The sequence below is a fragment of the Ziziphus jujuba genome, chromosome 5 (assembly GCF_031755915.1).
Source record: "Ziziphus jujuba cultivar Dongzao chromosome 5, ASM3175591v1".
Classification (NCBI taxonomy): Eukaryota; Viridiplantae; Streptophyta; class Magnoliopsida; order Rosales; family Rhamnaceae; genus Ziziphus; species Ziziphus jujuba.
Window position 1 is genome coordinate 8,316,122 of NC_083383.1, and position 15,054 is coordinate 8,331,175.

A 15,054-nucleotide genomic window follows, 5' to 3' on the forward strand; every position below is an offset into this window, starting at 1 on the left:
GTCGTTACTGGGCAAATTCATCGCGTGTCACATTCGTAATGTTCCTTCATATATTTTTAAAGTACGACGAGCTGGAGATGCAAGGAGAGAGATAAGAGAGAGAAAAAAAAAAAAAAAAGAAAGTCAACGGTGAGCAATGGAGCAACGTCTTAACATTACAGCGTGCGTACGTTAAAAACTTTCAAAGGTAAAGTTTACAAAGGTAAAGTGTCTACTTTTTACTAATAATATTTTATCGACAGTGTTCGATTTCCCGCCAAGCAGATTTTGGCGCGGTTTTTCATAATATAATCCCTTCTCTCACCACTTCGCGAACCTGCCTGCCCTACTCGGTCTCAGTATCTACACTCATTCTTCTCTTTCTACATGGGGGGGAACTCTAAATTCAAGAAATTCAAGAATTAGATTTCTTCCGTCTCTCTGTTTCTCTCTCTTACATGAGAGCCTTCATCGCGGTGAATCAGATTTCTTTAATCTCTGGTGAGTTTAATGACATTTCTGAGTCGACTTTAATCTTTCTTTCTTTTTTTTTTTTTTTTTTTAATATTTTAGGAGATAAGCGCTGAAATCTGCAACTCATGGTTTCAGATCTTCATGTACGGCTTAGATCTACCTGCCATGGTTTAAATTTCGTTATTTTCCTAAAATTTATAGCATCATTTTTGTTATTCCATAGGAAATTTCTCAAGATTTGTTATCCAAAAAAAAAAAAAAAAAAAAAAGAAAAAAAGAAAAAAAAGGAAGGTTTTTGTCAAGATCCACGTCATATTCTCACTCGTAGTTGAGTCTGAAAAACTACAGTGGTTAATTGAAAAATCATCAAGTGACTGGTGCAATAATTATTTTCTTGTGCTAATTCATCAATCGGCCAATGTTTTTATTTTTATTTTTATTTTTATATTATATGGAAAAATAAAATTGTTCCTTTTTTTTTTTTTTTTTTTTTTTTTTCCACATTCAGTTTTGTGATATTTTATGCTATGTGGGTTTCTACTGAGTTATATGATTCGCCAATCTGTCTCTGTACTGTGTCCTCTAGAACCCATCAGATTAATTTATTATATATATGTTTTGTTTTAAAAAAAATCGCCCTAGTTAAAAGAAACAAAACTTTTGATCTCAATTTCTGATTATGTCATATTTATGGCAAAAATTGGTAATTTGATTTTGAGTGATTGAATTTAGCTTTTAAGGATTATAGTTCATCTTTATTGCAGGGAGATCTTTTTACCAACTTGAATGAATAATCATGAAACAGTGAGGAGAATATAACTTTCATCTCTGATGGAGTTAAGGAGTTGCACACATTTGCACTATATCCAGGCTGCTAAAGGCGGTTTGCTGGTAAAAACCTTAAATAGTTTCCGTGGAAGGCCAGCACTTAAATTAAAGAAATTGACAGACATATATGAAGCCTTAGGTGTGAAAAATCAAGGCCTAATTCTTCAGTCAGAGGATGAGTTTGAGGGCTTGCTTTTAGATGGCAATACAGTTCAGGTTGGAAGACCTCTTATGTGTGCTGCAGAGGAAAGAGTACTAATCAAAAGTGAACCCGACGCTTCTGAGTTTAGTTGCAGTGCTGGTGGCGGTGATGGAACGAACAGTGTCATGGATGATGCTGGCTTTGGTGATATGACACTGAAGCAACTTAAGGAAAGATGCAAAGTAAAGAAAAGAAAACACTCAAAATGTGTTGATTTCAGTAGAGAAGAAAATGTAATGAGCTCCCATGTTAAACGGGAATATTGTAAGCTCATTGAAACCGATGAAGATGTTAGTGACCTCATGGAGCCTCTCAGTAGCTGGAAATCAAAACTTTCAAAGAATGTGAAGGCCAAGAGTAAATGCTTGAAAAAACGTGTCTTTGCTCCTTCTCAAAGTGCCTCATCGGTTATTGAATCCGAAGGGATCCCAAGTCATCAAGATTTTTTACAATCTAAAGGGGATTTGCGTACACCTATTGATGTTAAAATGGAGATTCCTGAACCTGATTGTTCAGATTTTCAAAATAATTCTTCCTTGATATGTGACAATCAGTCAGGTTCTTGTGCGTTGGTAAGCAAAGAAGTGTCTGAGATAGCTGCTGAATGTGTTTCAGAGATGCGGGAACAGGACCCTCAACTTTGTGTTCTAAATGAAGCCTACTTCGAGAGTATGGATAATTGCAATGTTGAGTCTGTTCCCATCGTAAGTTCCTCAGGCAGTGATATTGAGAAGGTAGATGATCCAGAAGTAACCAGTGATGTTTTTTCTGCATCAGAATCTAAGGAAGAAGAGTATGTCACGCCTCCTATTCATGATGATGATCTCATCCAAGAACCAATTTTTTTGATCAATGATCATAGCTCTGATGTGCACAATGATTCTCAGATTTTTCCATCTAATCATGAAATGCAATGTCAGATTGATAGTGACCCCAAAGTTCAAATCCCTGATATGACCATTCAGAATTTCATTCGGTTGGAATGTATTGGAAGTGATGAATGTTCACCTGAGGATGGCTCTAGGGATGAATTACCTTCTAACCTTGAAACCAGTGCTTTGCGCAGCTCTGTTGGTGACTGTGGGTTGAATTCTAATTGCTGTATGGTGTATTCTGCTGATGATTCACCTGTGGCTGAAGAGAAGGAATCCCAAAGGTCTGAGAGTAGCTTGAGTTCTAATTGCTGTTTGGTTTCTTCTGCCGATGATTCACCTGTGGCTGAAAAGGAGTCCCAAAGGTCTGACAGTCGCTTGAGTTCTAATTGCTGTTTGGTTTCTTCTGCTGATGATCCACCTGTGGCTGAAGAGAAGGAATCCCACCAAAGGTCTGCTTGTGGTGATGCAGAAAGCAACTGCTCCCTGGAGACCCTTCAGCATGACGCTTCTAAGGAGTTGACAACAACAGTTGATGCTAGTTTTAATCATTGTTTAGAGTCAGATCGTCCTCCTGAAAGGCTCTTCCCAACCAGAAAGGTGAGTAAATTTTAAATGGCTATCGGTTTGGTTTAATCCATGCTTGTGGAGGTTGTTCATCACTGTACACATTCCCTTTCAGACCATTTCTCCAGCTTCTCAAGAAAAATTATGCAAGGCATTGGAGTCAGTTCAGTTACAGGATGAAGAACGTTATGGTAAGTGTACAAAGTTGTATTTAGATTTATGGTCTTTTATGTGATACCTAATTTATGTCCTGCCATGAAATGATTAGATCTTGAAATTATATGTGCCCTATGCACTTTAAGTTTCTCCTAATTTTTATTTTATTTTATTTTATTTTTTTTAAAATTGATTTGTCTTGGTTTTTGATTATTTTAGGTGGTAAGAAGAAATTATGCTTTGGAAAACAGATTGAGAATGCAACTAAAATCCATAATACTAAAGTGCCTGAACAAGTCAGGAGAATTAGATTCTCAATTAAGCCAAAGCATATCGTTATGAAACCTAAGAATGAGAAAGGACACTCCCGTTCTAAAGGCATCCCTAAGGTTCCTCATTTTTCACAAGCAGTACCACCCATCGGTACTGAATGCAATTCCATCCAAAGTTGTTCACAGAGTGCCATTGCATTCTCAGAACGACAGATGCATGACATAGAATGTCTTGCTACTAAGCTGACAGATGAGTTAAAGACCATGAAAGAAATTGTAGAAGAAAGGTTGTGGTCTGAAGCCTATCCAGGAACATCCTTGAAATATAATGCAAATGAGGTACGTTTATAGACTGCCTTTATATAATGCGATTTTTATGAATTTACTATCATGCAAGTAATTTTGAGTCACCATATATGACAATTTTTAGATGTAGAAGTATGACTTTAATTTGTTCAAAATCACATCAAATGATGGCTTTCAAAAGAATAACCGCCTCCTCCAAGAGAAACAGAGCATAATACCTGGGAACTGCAGTTGCCTTATCCTTGTTTCTTTCCCTTATAAATTCTTTATTATTTGCCAGACAAGTTATTTTACTCGGTCATTTATCTTAATATTGAGGCATTAAAGTTGAGAGTGACACCATACTCCTATTTCATACAGATCCCATATGTTTATCTTAGTGGATAACACTTATTATCATGTTTCCTTCATCATGGTTAAACCAATATGGACCTAACCAGTGTCTCATAATTATTATGGTCCAATTCTTCCGCTGTATTAACAATGGTTTCTTTGTATTTATCCATATATAATTCTCATTTAATCATGTGAAAGCTCTTTGCTGTTCATTGTGCATGAAGTCTTCAATCCATTGTTTTAGTTACTATTTCTTATATCCATGGCCTATTCTTTACAATTTTTGTGTGTTTCTTTTGTTAAATATAAATGTGGGAGCTAAAAACTTTTTAACTCATGATAGCAACTGAGTGAGCTGGCATTGGTGTGTTTTAGTTGATTAAAGGTTGGTGAAGAGAACTGCTAAGCTTAGTGAGATTCTTTTACGTTGAAGTTTATTTTATATCCAGCTGATAACTTAACATTCACCCCTTTTTATATTGTTGGTTCTATATAGTTTACCAAATGCCATGTTGGTGAAAACATTTTTTCTATGTTATTTATGTTATTGGCTGAGAATTTGCAAGTTGTATGCAAGCTTTCTTCATGATAATCATTTATGGGGGTTATACCCAAATGCATGCATATGGATCTACATGATCATTTCTCTTGATATATATATATATATATATATATATTTATAATCACGTATATTTGCAGGTGAGAATGGCCATTAAGAATGCATCGAAGGTTGAACAGTCAGCTAAGAAATGGCTTTCGATGATGGCAAGGGACTGCAGCCGTTTCTGTAAAATCATGGTTTGTTTGCTTGCATACTCTCACCGGACCTTTATTCCAGAAGGCAAAATGCTTGGTGTTACTTATATTCTTTTTCCTTGCTTTTCTTTGATCTACTGCAGAGATTATCTGAGAAAGCTTCTGAATCTAAAGTTTCTGAATCTTCTGATGCTTCTGAAAGTGTTGTAAACAAAGAGAGGAAAAGGATAACTTTCGCTGATGAAGCCGGGGAAAAACTGTGCCATGTCAGGATTTTTGAGAATGACCTCACGACATGGTTGGGATCTGATGGTGAAAAGCAGGAAATGCTAGTTCAGTAATTTCAAGCACTTGCTTGTTGTATACTTGCATTTATTTCTTGATATTTTTTGGCCTATGTTCCCTCTTAAATATCAGAGAATTCCTTGAGGCCTTCATGTAATCATTAATGTTGCATGTAAATTTGATGAATGAGACTGCAACTTAATTCTAAGATGCAGTATCCAGTATTTCTTTGTTCATAGCATGGTTCTTTTATGAGTTTTCATCGATTTTGCATTTTATTTTAGTGAAAGAAAGCTATACATTAAAATGGTGGAATTCTCTGTAAGGGTCTGTATTTTGGTTGGCTAGAAACTAGTTCCTTGTGTAAGATCTTCAAGAGTGTCCGGTAGTTATTTTCAGGTTCCTTACAATGCCAGTTCGCTGAGCATCTGCTTTTGATATAACATAGACAAAACAAAAGGGCCAATTTTGGGGTTCATCGTTGTAGATGCTTGAACATGTTAACCCAATAACATAGAAAGGGAGACAAGAAACGACAGTCTTATTTGGTGGAAGCGTACATAAATGATAAAACCGTAAAACTAAGGGATTGAACGAATACAGAAGACTAGAACGCATTTGTTGTGAGAGAAATGAGAATGCATTGTTTCTTCTTACTTCTTATTCTACTATAAAGTATTAAGTAGTAATTTTTTTTTAATTGTTTTATTTCCTCTTCGTAAACAATAAAGTAACGAGAAGCTCAAGTTTTAAAAGTATGTAATTAAACATATTCAGATATGAATATCTTGAATATGTTTAGAAGTATGCACTTGAACATTGCAAATGTCTTAAAAAATATGCAACTAAACATTTCAAATGTATTTAAAAATTTGAAACCAAATATTTTATTTAATACATATTTTCATTATCTAAAAATGTTCTAATCCGAAAGAAAATTTTATAAAATTTTCATAATTATCAGTTTTGTCCAAAAATATTGTAAAAAAATTTTGTAGAGTAACGTTTGATTTGTAAAAAAAAAAAATTTATTTTTTGGTTTAATTAAAACTTTATAGATTATGAATATTTTAAATATTATATAAAATTATTTTATATTTTTTATATATTTAAATTGCAATGTGGAAAAGATTATACTATATAAAGTTTTTTTCTCTAAAATAATTTTTTTAGAACCAAATCCAATAGGTTTTTCATATTAATATTTTTTTTATCAATATATTAAGTATATTATATTTTGTTTATAATTTTTTGTCTAGATTATCGTCCATATTATTCTTATATGGAATGTTAACATTTTGTTTTATTTTTGTAATTTACTGTATTATTTATTTTCAAACTTTCGGTATAAACTATGTATTAATAGTATGCTCCTCGTCCTTGCCACTATTTGGCATATTGTATTTTTATATAATTTTTCTAACATCTCTCTCTCTCTCTCTCTCTCTATATATATATATATATATATATTTTTTTTTTTTTTTTGACGATAGGTGCCCTTTGATCAAATAAAATCGTGCTCAATGGTTTTCTCTCACTATTTTTACTCGCTGTAAAAAAAAAAAAAATATATCTATATATATATATATATTTTTTTGAAACAGCTGGAAATATATATTTGAGCTGGTACACTTCATCTCAATCAGATCGTTCGTTGGAGTATAATATTTCTTTTAACAAACTCTACGCTATATTAAAAAGAGAAGATGAGAAATGAAAAAACAACATAATTACTGGCCTCTAATCATAGTTATTAATATCTAACAACATATAATTACTGGCCCCTCAGTTATTAATATCTAACACGGTGTTTAACAGAAGAATCAGGAAACAAAACTTCCCAAATCTCGGAGAAGGCCCCCACAATAACCTCGTGGTGCTGGCGAGAGTTGAGAGTCAAGAAACACTGCAAAAGCTCCTCCAAATCTCTGGCCTCGAACATCTGCTTCTCCATTATCATCTCCAACATCGACCTCTTGAAGTCCTCGTACGGATCCTTCGACTTCTTCACCACCGCGAAGCTCTCTTTCGCTTTCCCTTCCACCGTTCGCCCCATTATCATCCTCTGCCTCAACACCGTGGACTCGCTCATCTCCTGCCGCGTCGTCGATACGGCTTTCGTAATCGTTCCAATGCTGGACGAGCACGATCCTCTCCAGTCCATTGAAGGATGGCGCTTCAGTCTCCGTACCTTCGTTCCGTTGTTCGTTTTCTTCTTCTTCTTCTTCTTGTTTTTCAATCGAATGGCTTCGACGTTTGGTTTTTCGTATGACGTGTCCAGCGATGGATTGCTCGATTCGCTAGAGGAATATTCATCCGAGAGGCTTCTAGAATCATCGACTAAGGCTCTGCACTCGTCGTATTCCTCGCCTTCGCTGCTGAACCAGTCAGTCTTTCCCGACGAGACACTCGTACGGATAGTGCTCGCTTTGCCATTCTTCTTCTTCGTGTTAGTCTTGCTTTTCTCTTTAAAGTAGTACCTCTCGGTTATCGCAAACGACGACGTTTTGCAACTGTAGTCTGGGAATTCGGAGCTGCAATCGGAGAAGAGGAACTGCGTGGATAATCTGGGCTGGCATTTACAACTACTGCGGCGTTTGGGCCTGATATTCTTGGAGGACACGTGGCGTTTGGTTGAAGGATACCGTTCTGGTGTAGGTGGTGGGCCTGCCAGGCTGGGAAAACTGATGTCAAAGGCTTTGGGGTTGGTGGGAGAGAGACGGTAAGTGGCCGGAATTGGATTTTCCGGGAAAGAGGAAGGGTCTTTGGGGCGACAGAATTGGAGTGAATGAATAACGCTAGGGAATTTTAGCTTGAAGCGTTTGGCCATTGGTTTAAACGTAGAAAACATGAAACGGTTGGGTTTTAAGTGTGGAAGTGGAGGCTTTCAAAGCGTGAATATATAAAGTAGACAGAAGCCGGCCATAGGATGTAGGACCAGAGGTTTAAAATTATAAGCTGACTAAATCCAAGTGATAACTATATGGTCCAAAGCTGAAAGGTACAAGGAATTCGACTAGTGGTTGTAGTGGTCGAAAATGTGCTTTGATAAGATGGTTAAGTCTATGTAAAAAACTACTCGTATTGAAAACTACGCATGAAAGAAATTAAAGAGAATCGGTTAAAAAGGGTTGTCAAAATTAATATTTTGAGAAGTGAAAATGACAGCATGAAAGGTATGAATATGCTTCCACATACTACCTACTTGAGAGTATGGAACTAAATCAAAGTCTTAACATTCGAGATCATTTCATTTCAACCACTAAAGTAAGGTTAAATTGTTAAATTAATAACTCTTCCCTTTTTTGGACGGATATAGCCCAATATCTTAATTAAGGATGTACGATGTGCAGAAAACCTGGATTTGGTTTAAGTCTCATTTGGGGCAGTGTTTAATGGTAATTTTATTGACCAATTATGTAATATATAAATATCAAGGCATGATTTTGGTTCACTTATTGCAAATGCATAAAATGCAATTTCTTCTTTACTCACTGATTGTAAGTTTTTCCTTCATTAAAATAACTATTAAAACAATTTAAAAGGTGTGGTGTTACAATATTCAATATATGATTATATTTTTTAGCTGTTTATATTCTATAAAATTATCACAAGGAAAAATGTTTCTAATATTTCAACCTTAGAGGGAGAAAAAAAAAATAGAAGAAAAAAAAGAAAAAGTACAATGGGACCTTTAGAGAGAAAGAGTGTTTCAAAGTTCAATTCCTTGTGAATCGATCATACGCTGACGGATTCCACCCCAACCCGTCCCTTGCAACCCGGCTAGGGGCCCGTTCTTTAATTTGTATACTATTTTGTTTCCTTATTATTATTATTGTTAATATTATTATTTCTGTATACTACTTTAATTTGGATTTCGTTTTCAATCGAAGCCACTGAGTTGCATAAAACGACAACTTCATGTGAGGAACTGGCAACCAAATACATCCAACCATATGACACGTGTAAGAAAAATCACTGCCAAACAAGGTGGAAAATTCTTCTACAATGCACACGCGTTCGATCTTATAGATTACGCTATATGAATCGAGCTGGTGCCTGGATGTACCTGCAGCAGTTGGACTCGGCTTAGGCTATTAATTAAGTCTTTAACACAACACAGAGGAAAGTCATGAAACAAAACGAAAAGGGAGGCAGACAACTATTAATACAAAGTCTTTTTCTGCTTAAAAAGTTTTCTAATAGGTTAGTTGGGTGAATTTTTAATTGTTTGTGGTTTCGAGTCTCCTTGTTACAATAGGAATTGTGTTTAAGCCCGTGGGTTTTATGGATCGGCAGGGCCAGCTGGCCAAGTTATAAGTACAACAATACAATGCAAAGCTTGCGTTCAAGGGCTGTTAATATGTACATCAAAGAGATCAGCCCCAAAGCAAGCAAGGTATGGTTGGTGCCAACTACTTTCACTTGTTAGGATTAGGGGCTGAAAAGAGCTCTTTTCAGTTCTTTATTTATTTATTATACTCAAGTTTTATTATATGTAAAAAGGAGCTAGATAGGAAAGGATATAAACATTTCATTGTTTGAATATGGAATAGTTGGATCATTGATGATTAGATATTCATTCTCGTAAGAGAAATGTTTAAAAAATGGTATCTCAAATTGATTAAATTAGAAATGGTACATATGGCCTGATTGGAATCAGCCTTGGAGGAGCTCTTACATATTACATCAAGCTGTCCTTTTGTAAACGAATTATATGTACGTGTGTACAAAATTCTACATGCATTGGGTTGTGGTCATGATTTTGAGCCTGAGATGCGAGGTCCACAACGTTAGAGCTACTTGTTGAATTTATTTGAATAATTATTTGAATTTTTTTGAAAAATAACCACCCTAAAAGTCTAAAATTGATAAATAACAAAAACTTTAATTTTATTCAATAATAGCCATTATTTTACATTTTCATACCAAAATGCCCTTACTGACCAAATTGATAAACAATAAAATTAAAAGGCGTTTTGTTTATTCTTTTTACATTTGCAAAAATGTTTTTCTGAAACCTTACCGTTCTTCTTCAGCCACCAGCCCCTTTCATCCCTAAAAGACCATAAAGACAATGGAGGAAAAGGAAAAGCGGCTTCAAAAAATCAAAAACCATAGAAAGCTACCAAAGAGTAAACACAGGATAGCGATTAAAAGGTGGTCGGTCGCCATTCACTATGTTTCTTTCTTTCATTTTCTTTCACCATAGTTGCTGATCTGCTGGGCCTTAATCAGATGCAGAAAATATTACTGATAGAGGGAAAGACAGAGCCTCAAGAAAAAAAAAATGGAGATTGAAATGGTAAATTATGATTTGCTTGTCTTTCTTTTTTGCCTATTGAATTTTGTAATTTCTAACTCTTTCATTTCGTTTTTTTAATAGATTTAAAATTTTTTTTATTGCAAATTCATTATTTTGCTTCTTTGATAGTTTATTTGATTTTGAGAATAATATTGTCTAAGTGCTAAAAGGTTTTATTTTATTTTCTTTCGACTGAGTATGTGTCTTGAAAAGGGCTAATTGGGGCCGATTTGTCTGCATTGTGCACTCTTCCTACAGCAGGTTAGTATTTTTCTTTTCTATTTTTTTTAATACCTTCTTCTATTCTTTTCATTTTTTAGATTTTTTAAGTGTTAATTAGGGATGAATATGAAGCTTACATTTTTTACTTTGGTTCTGATCAAAGACAAAAGTTTTGCAATCATTTTTTGAGTAAAGTTCAATGAAATGATTATTTACGGCAGGCAGAGAACCCACTTAAGCGATGTTTAATGCAATTTGTGATTGTAATCGATCAGGAGATGTATGAAAAATAAGATTAATTAACCATTATTTTAAATCTAAATTGCTTGTTATATATGTTTTGATTTTTTTATCTCCTATTGATCTTTGTTAATTTTGGCTAGATCATGCTTTTGTCGTTAACAATAGAAGTGAATTTCGTCTTCAGATTTAGCATACATGGCCTATAGTACATGAGAGAAATCAGAGTGCAAATATTCCCTAGCATATGAAAACAGAAAAAACAATTGAATATTTATCAAATTTTCAATTTCAATTTGTAAAATTCCAATCTTATCACTTGGAAACACTTTAATTTAATTTTTAAAGTAGAACTTCTAATTTTTTAAAAAAAATATATAATTGCAAAAATTCAGTGAGTATTTTATGTCATAATTCACTTGATGACAAGCCTTCTGCTTTTAGTATATCCAAAAATTGCATTTTTGTTAGATTTAGTTGGCATGAGATGTATTTGAAAAAAAAAAAGATTTATTGTTTGGCCTCACTTTGCACTGATAAGATATAATTTCTATTTTCTTATTTAATTTGGTGATTGTAACTATGAGCCCAAAAGGAATCCCAAATGATACTAGAGGTGGTATATATCTGCTGATTAAAATGGAAAATGATCAACATTCAAACTGATAGATTGGTCAAGTAAGAGGAAGAAGTCATTGTTAATTATAATTAATGCCTTATTTATTATGCTAAATGAATTCAAACAATATGCTGCAAAGCCTATATTTATTTTTTTTTGGTCATATTTTATGTTTTTTTTTTCATCAATGTTTCATGAGAGAATTAAGTACGACTTTGTACTGCAATAACTATATTATTTTACCATCAACATTTTTCTTTTCTCAAATTTTGTTGAAAGCATTCTGAAAAATTTTCTAAACATATACATATAAAAAGAAATATCGTGCTACTATCTTAAAAGTTGATATTAAAGATGAATATGTAGTTTATACTATTCTAGGTTGTTAACATTGTAAAACTTTTTGTTAGAACCTTTGTCGGTGTGACGACAATGTTTATCTTGCATGGTTAGAATGTGAAATTATCTGTAATAAAAAGCTGCATTTTTGTTGAATTTTAATGGGAGGTTTGAATGTGAAACCATAATGTTTAATATGTGTTACAACCATAGATTATCCTTAGGAAGCAATGCCACATGCCTATGTTATGTTGCCTTATTTATTGCGGGTTGAATACTTCTACAAAGAGCGGACGGATTTTGTAAAGTCCGTTGATGAGTTTATCTGTGCATTGGCAAAAAGTTGCCCTTAGCAAACCAATGGGTAAAGCCCCTTAACACTTACATGTTTATTGCATAAATTTTAACTATTGAAGATGGTTGTAATTATATTATTGTTCATTTTTGTGCACAAGTCCATGGAGTTTTTATATGCTAAATTACCATTGAGTTTCACACAAGATAATATATTGTTCTTTAGGAGGCAGTATGTTTATGATGCTTACAATAAAGAACTAAGCATAGGAGTTTAGGTTGATGATTCATGAACAGCATAATATCAGTTTTACTTCTTTGTTGTTGTTACTTTCATTATGTTTATAGATGCATTGTTTTTCTTATATTAACATTTTAAATGTAAAGATAATGCTGGATTATTTTGATGTTCATTTATCAAAGAAAATGATGGATTTTGGTGTAAAGATATCTAATTAACCGTCTACAAAATGTGGCATATTTATTATAATTCCATTTTTCACAAACTCCTTATATGTAGCTCAATTCAAGTTTCTGGATAATTTTCCGCTTGTCAGAAAAGTTTTCCTCCAAGTGGAAAGAATTTTTCTCCTATCAGAAATTTTTTTCTCCAAGTAAAGAAGTTTTAAATGCCAGGTATCCTATATATGGCTATTGTGATTTTGGGTAACTAATAATTTATTTTGTTCTAGGTATACATTGAGCAGTGTTATGGAAAGTTCCTTGCCAATCCATCTAAATTGCAATTCTCATATGCAATGCAAGAATATGTATTAGGGATTCGAACGAAGGAGTCAAAGCCATGGAAATGCGTAAATCATGTACAATATACATGTCCAAATTGTGTAATGTTAACTATTCATTTATTCATGTGTATTCCTTTATTTGTTGTGCTAACTAAAATCCTGTAATGTATTGACAGTTGTTGATTCCACTAAATAAGTGCAACTAAATAACTGAAATCCTTTTATGACAGCGGACGGATCTTGTAGACTCCATTGATGAGTTTACATGTGAATTGGCACAAAATTCCCCTCAGCAAAGTAACGGGTAAAGCCCCTTAATACGTACATGTTTGTTGAATAAATATTAACTATTGAATATGGTTATGATAATACTAATATATGTTATAATAATTGTTTTTTTGTAGTGGTGACTGTGGCATGTTTACACTTAAGATCATTGAGTTTTTACATGCTAGAGTACCAGTGACATTCACACAAGATGACATGGAGTTCTTTAGGAGGAAGTATGCATATGAGGCTTACAACAAAGAACTAAGCATATGAGCTGGATGGTGATGCATTTTTTTTTCCTTTTGTCATGTTTATAGATGCATATTCTTTATTATATAAGACTTTTAATTGTAAAGATAATGGTGGCTTATAATGTTCATTTAACAAAGATAATGATGTGTTATTGATGTAAGGATAACTAATTGATCTTATAAAAAATGTGTCATGTTTATTTATTAGAAATCCATTATGCACAAACATCTTACGAGCTCAATTGCAAATTCTAAAAACTTTTCTACTTGTCGGAAAATATTTCCTCCTGGAGGAAAAATTTTCCTCCAGTCGGAAATCCCATATGGAGATTAATTGAAGCTTCTGGATAAATTTCTGCCAGGCGGAAAATTTTTCCTCCAAGCGGAAATAGTTTTCTCCTGTTGGAAAAATTTCCTCCAAGCGGAAATCGTTGAATAATCTTTACTCCTATCAGAAACTAATTTCCTCCACTTGGAAAATCAATTTCTAATAGATTATTTAAGTTAATAGTGGGGTAAAAAAATTGAGAGTGGAGATAAATGTTATATAAGATAAAGATGGAATTAACAAAAAATGTATTGACATTTAAAATCAATAACCATTTTAAATAAAAGAAAAAATGATATATGTTTGTTTTTCTTTTCAAAATCATTTAGACATTTCATAAAATGATATGTAAACTAAAGATTTAAAATTAACTTCAAAAAGCCTCTTTTTATTTGGGATTAAATTAAAAAAAAAATTACTAATAAATCTTCCACCGTGGAGTAGAATATTATATGCAATATATGAAATAATTATCAAAACATATTAAACCATAATACTAAATTAAAACTTTCTAATTCGAAGCATAAGACAATGGATTCGTACATCTCTGCCTATAATGTCCAACACCACCGCATCGGCTACATCTACGTCCAATAGCATCTTCACCTTCGGATGGTATGCGTTGCATCCTCGGCCTACCGGATCGCCTACGTGTCCATCTTGGTGGAAGAACAATACAACTTGCCACGTCATCCGGGGCATGCCACTATTTTTCATCTAACAAAGGGTAAATGGACTCAGTATAAGCTGCACAATATGCATCCATGGTGTAGTAATAAGAACACATGCCATAAGGAGTAATTTTGCGGTCTCTGCAAGCGGCAATACAATGATCACAAAGATATTGATCAAGATCGAAGACTTTGCATAAGCATGTTTTTTATTGGAGATTAACTGTACCCCTTAAACTTCCACCTTCCACAAGAAATTCATGCATATTAATGGTTTCACACGTAGTCCGATGGACTCCAAATTTCGTAGTTTGAGTTGCTCTTCCATATGGTCAGTCACAGGCTTCTTCAATTTTGCACCTGTAGTATGTCGCTCATAAAACCACCTTTGTAGTAAATCCCGTATGTGCTCTATTAATGCTACTATTGGTATCTCTCTAGCATCTAGCAAAATGTCATTCAAGCTTTCTGCAATATTGGTGGTCATGATAGTGGACCTTCTACATGGACAAAGAGAACGTGCCCACCTTGTAGGGTCACATGATCGAATGCACTGGGCAGCCCTATTGTTTTTTGCCTCAATTTGCCCCATATAAAACTCAAAATCTTCAACCAAATATGCATTAGCTGCAAGCATGAAACATTGTATTATCGTTTTATCTTTCGTATGTCCATTTGCTTTAATATTTCTGTTTATATGGTACGTGCACAACACATGATATGCATTGGGAAAAAC

General features: G+C 33.8%; 2 protein-coding genes across 3 annotated transcripts; one reads left to right on the forward strand and one right to left on the reverse strand.

Annotated features, from left to right (window-relative positions):
* Positions 1-54: 54 nt before the first annotated feature.
* Positions 55-5,269, forward strand: LOC107420233 (uncharacterized). Of its 2 annotated transcripts, XM_025074897.3 has the most exons (7): positions 55-187; positions 265-480; positions 1,218-2,955; positions 3,038-3,113; positions 3,298-3,689; positions 4,692-4,790; positions 4,892-5,269. In XM_025074897.3, the coding sequence occupies exons 3-7, from the start codon at positions 1,285-1,287 to the stop codon at positions 5,087-5,089; spliced, it is 2,436 nt and encodes an 811-aa protein (XP_024930665.3). In that variant the 5' UTR covers positions 55-187; positions 265-480; positions 1,218-1,284; the 3' UTR covers positions 5,090-5,269. The 2 variants fall into 2 exon arrangements, with proteins under 2 accessions (XP_024930665.3, XP_015884620.3); XM_016029134.4 differs by having other exon boundaries at positions 94-480; positions 1,259-2,955.
* Positions 5,270-6,659: 1,390 nt separating this feature from the next.
* LOC107420193 (transcription repressor OFP7) lies at positions 6,660-8,007 on the reverse strand. Its single transcript, XM_016029093.4, has one exon. It carries the CDS (start codon positions 7,882-7,884, stop codon positions 6,826-6,828), a length of 1,059 nt encoding a protein of 352 aa, XP_015884579.4. The 5' UTR covers positions 7,885-8,007; the 3' UTR covers positions 6,660-6,825.
* Between the last annotated feature and the right edge of the window lie 7,047 nt (positions 8,008-15,054).

Bases quoted from the DNA above. Each gene is read 5' to 3' on its own strand.
- LOC107420233 (XM_025074897.3), top strand. From the start codon at position 1,285: ATGGAGTTAAGGAGTTGCACACATTTGCACTATATCCAGGCTGCTAAA. The intron at 2,956-3,037 runs GTGAGTAAATTT...ATTCCCTTTCAG, and splicing joins GGCTCTTCCCAACCAGAAAG to ACCATTTCTCCAGCTTCTCA. The intron at 3,114-3,297 runs GTAAGTGTACAA...TGATTATTTTAG, and splicing joins ACAGGATGAAGAACGTTATG to GTGGTAAGAAGAAATTATGC.
- LOC107420193 (XM_016029093.4), bottom strand. From the start codon at position 7,884: ATGTTTTCTACGTTTAAACCAATGGCCAAACGCTTCAAGCTAAAATTC.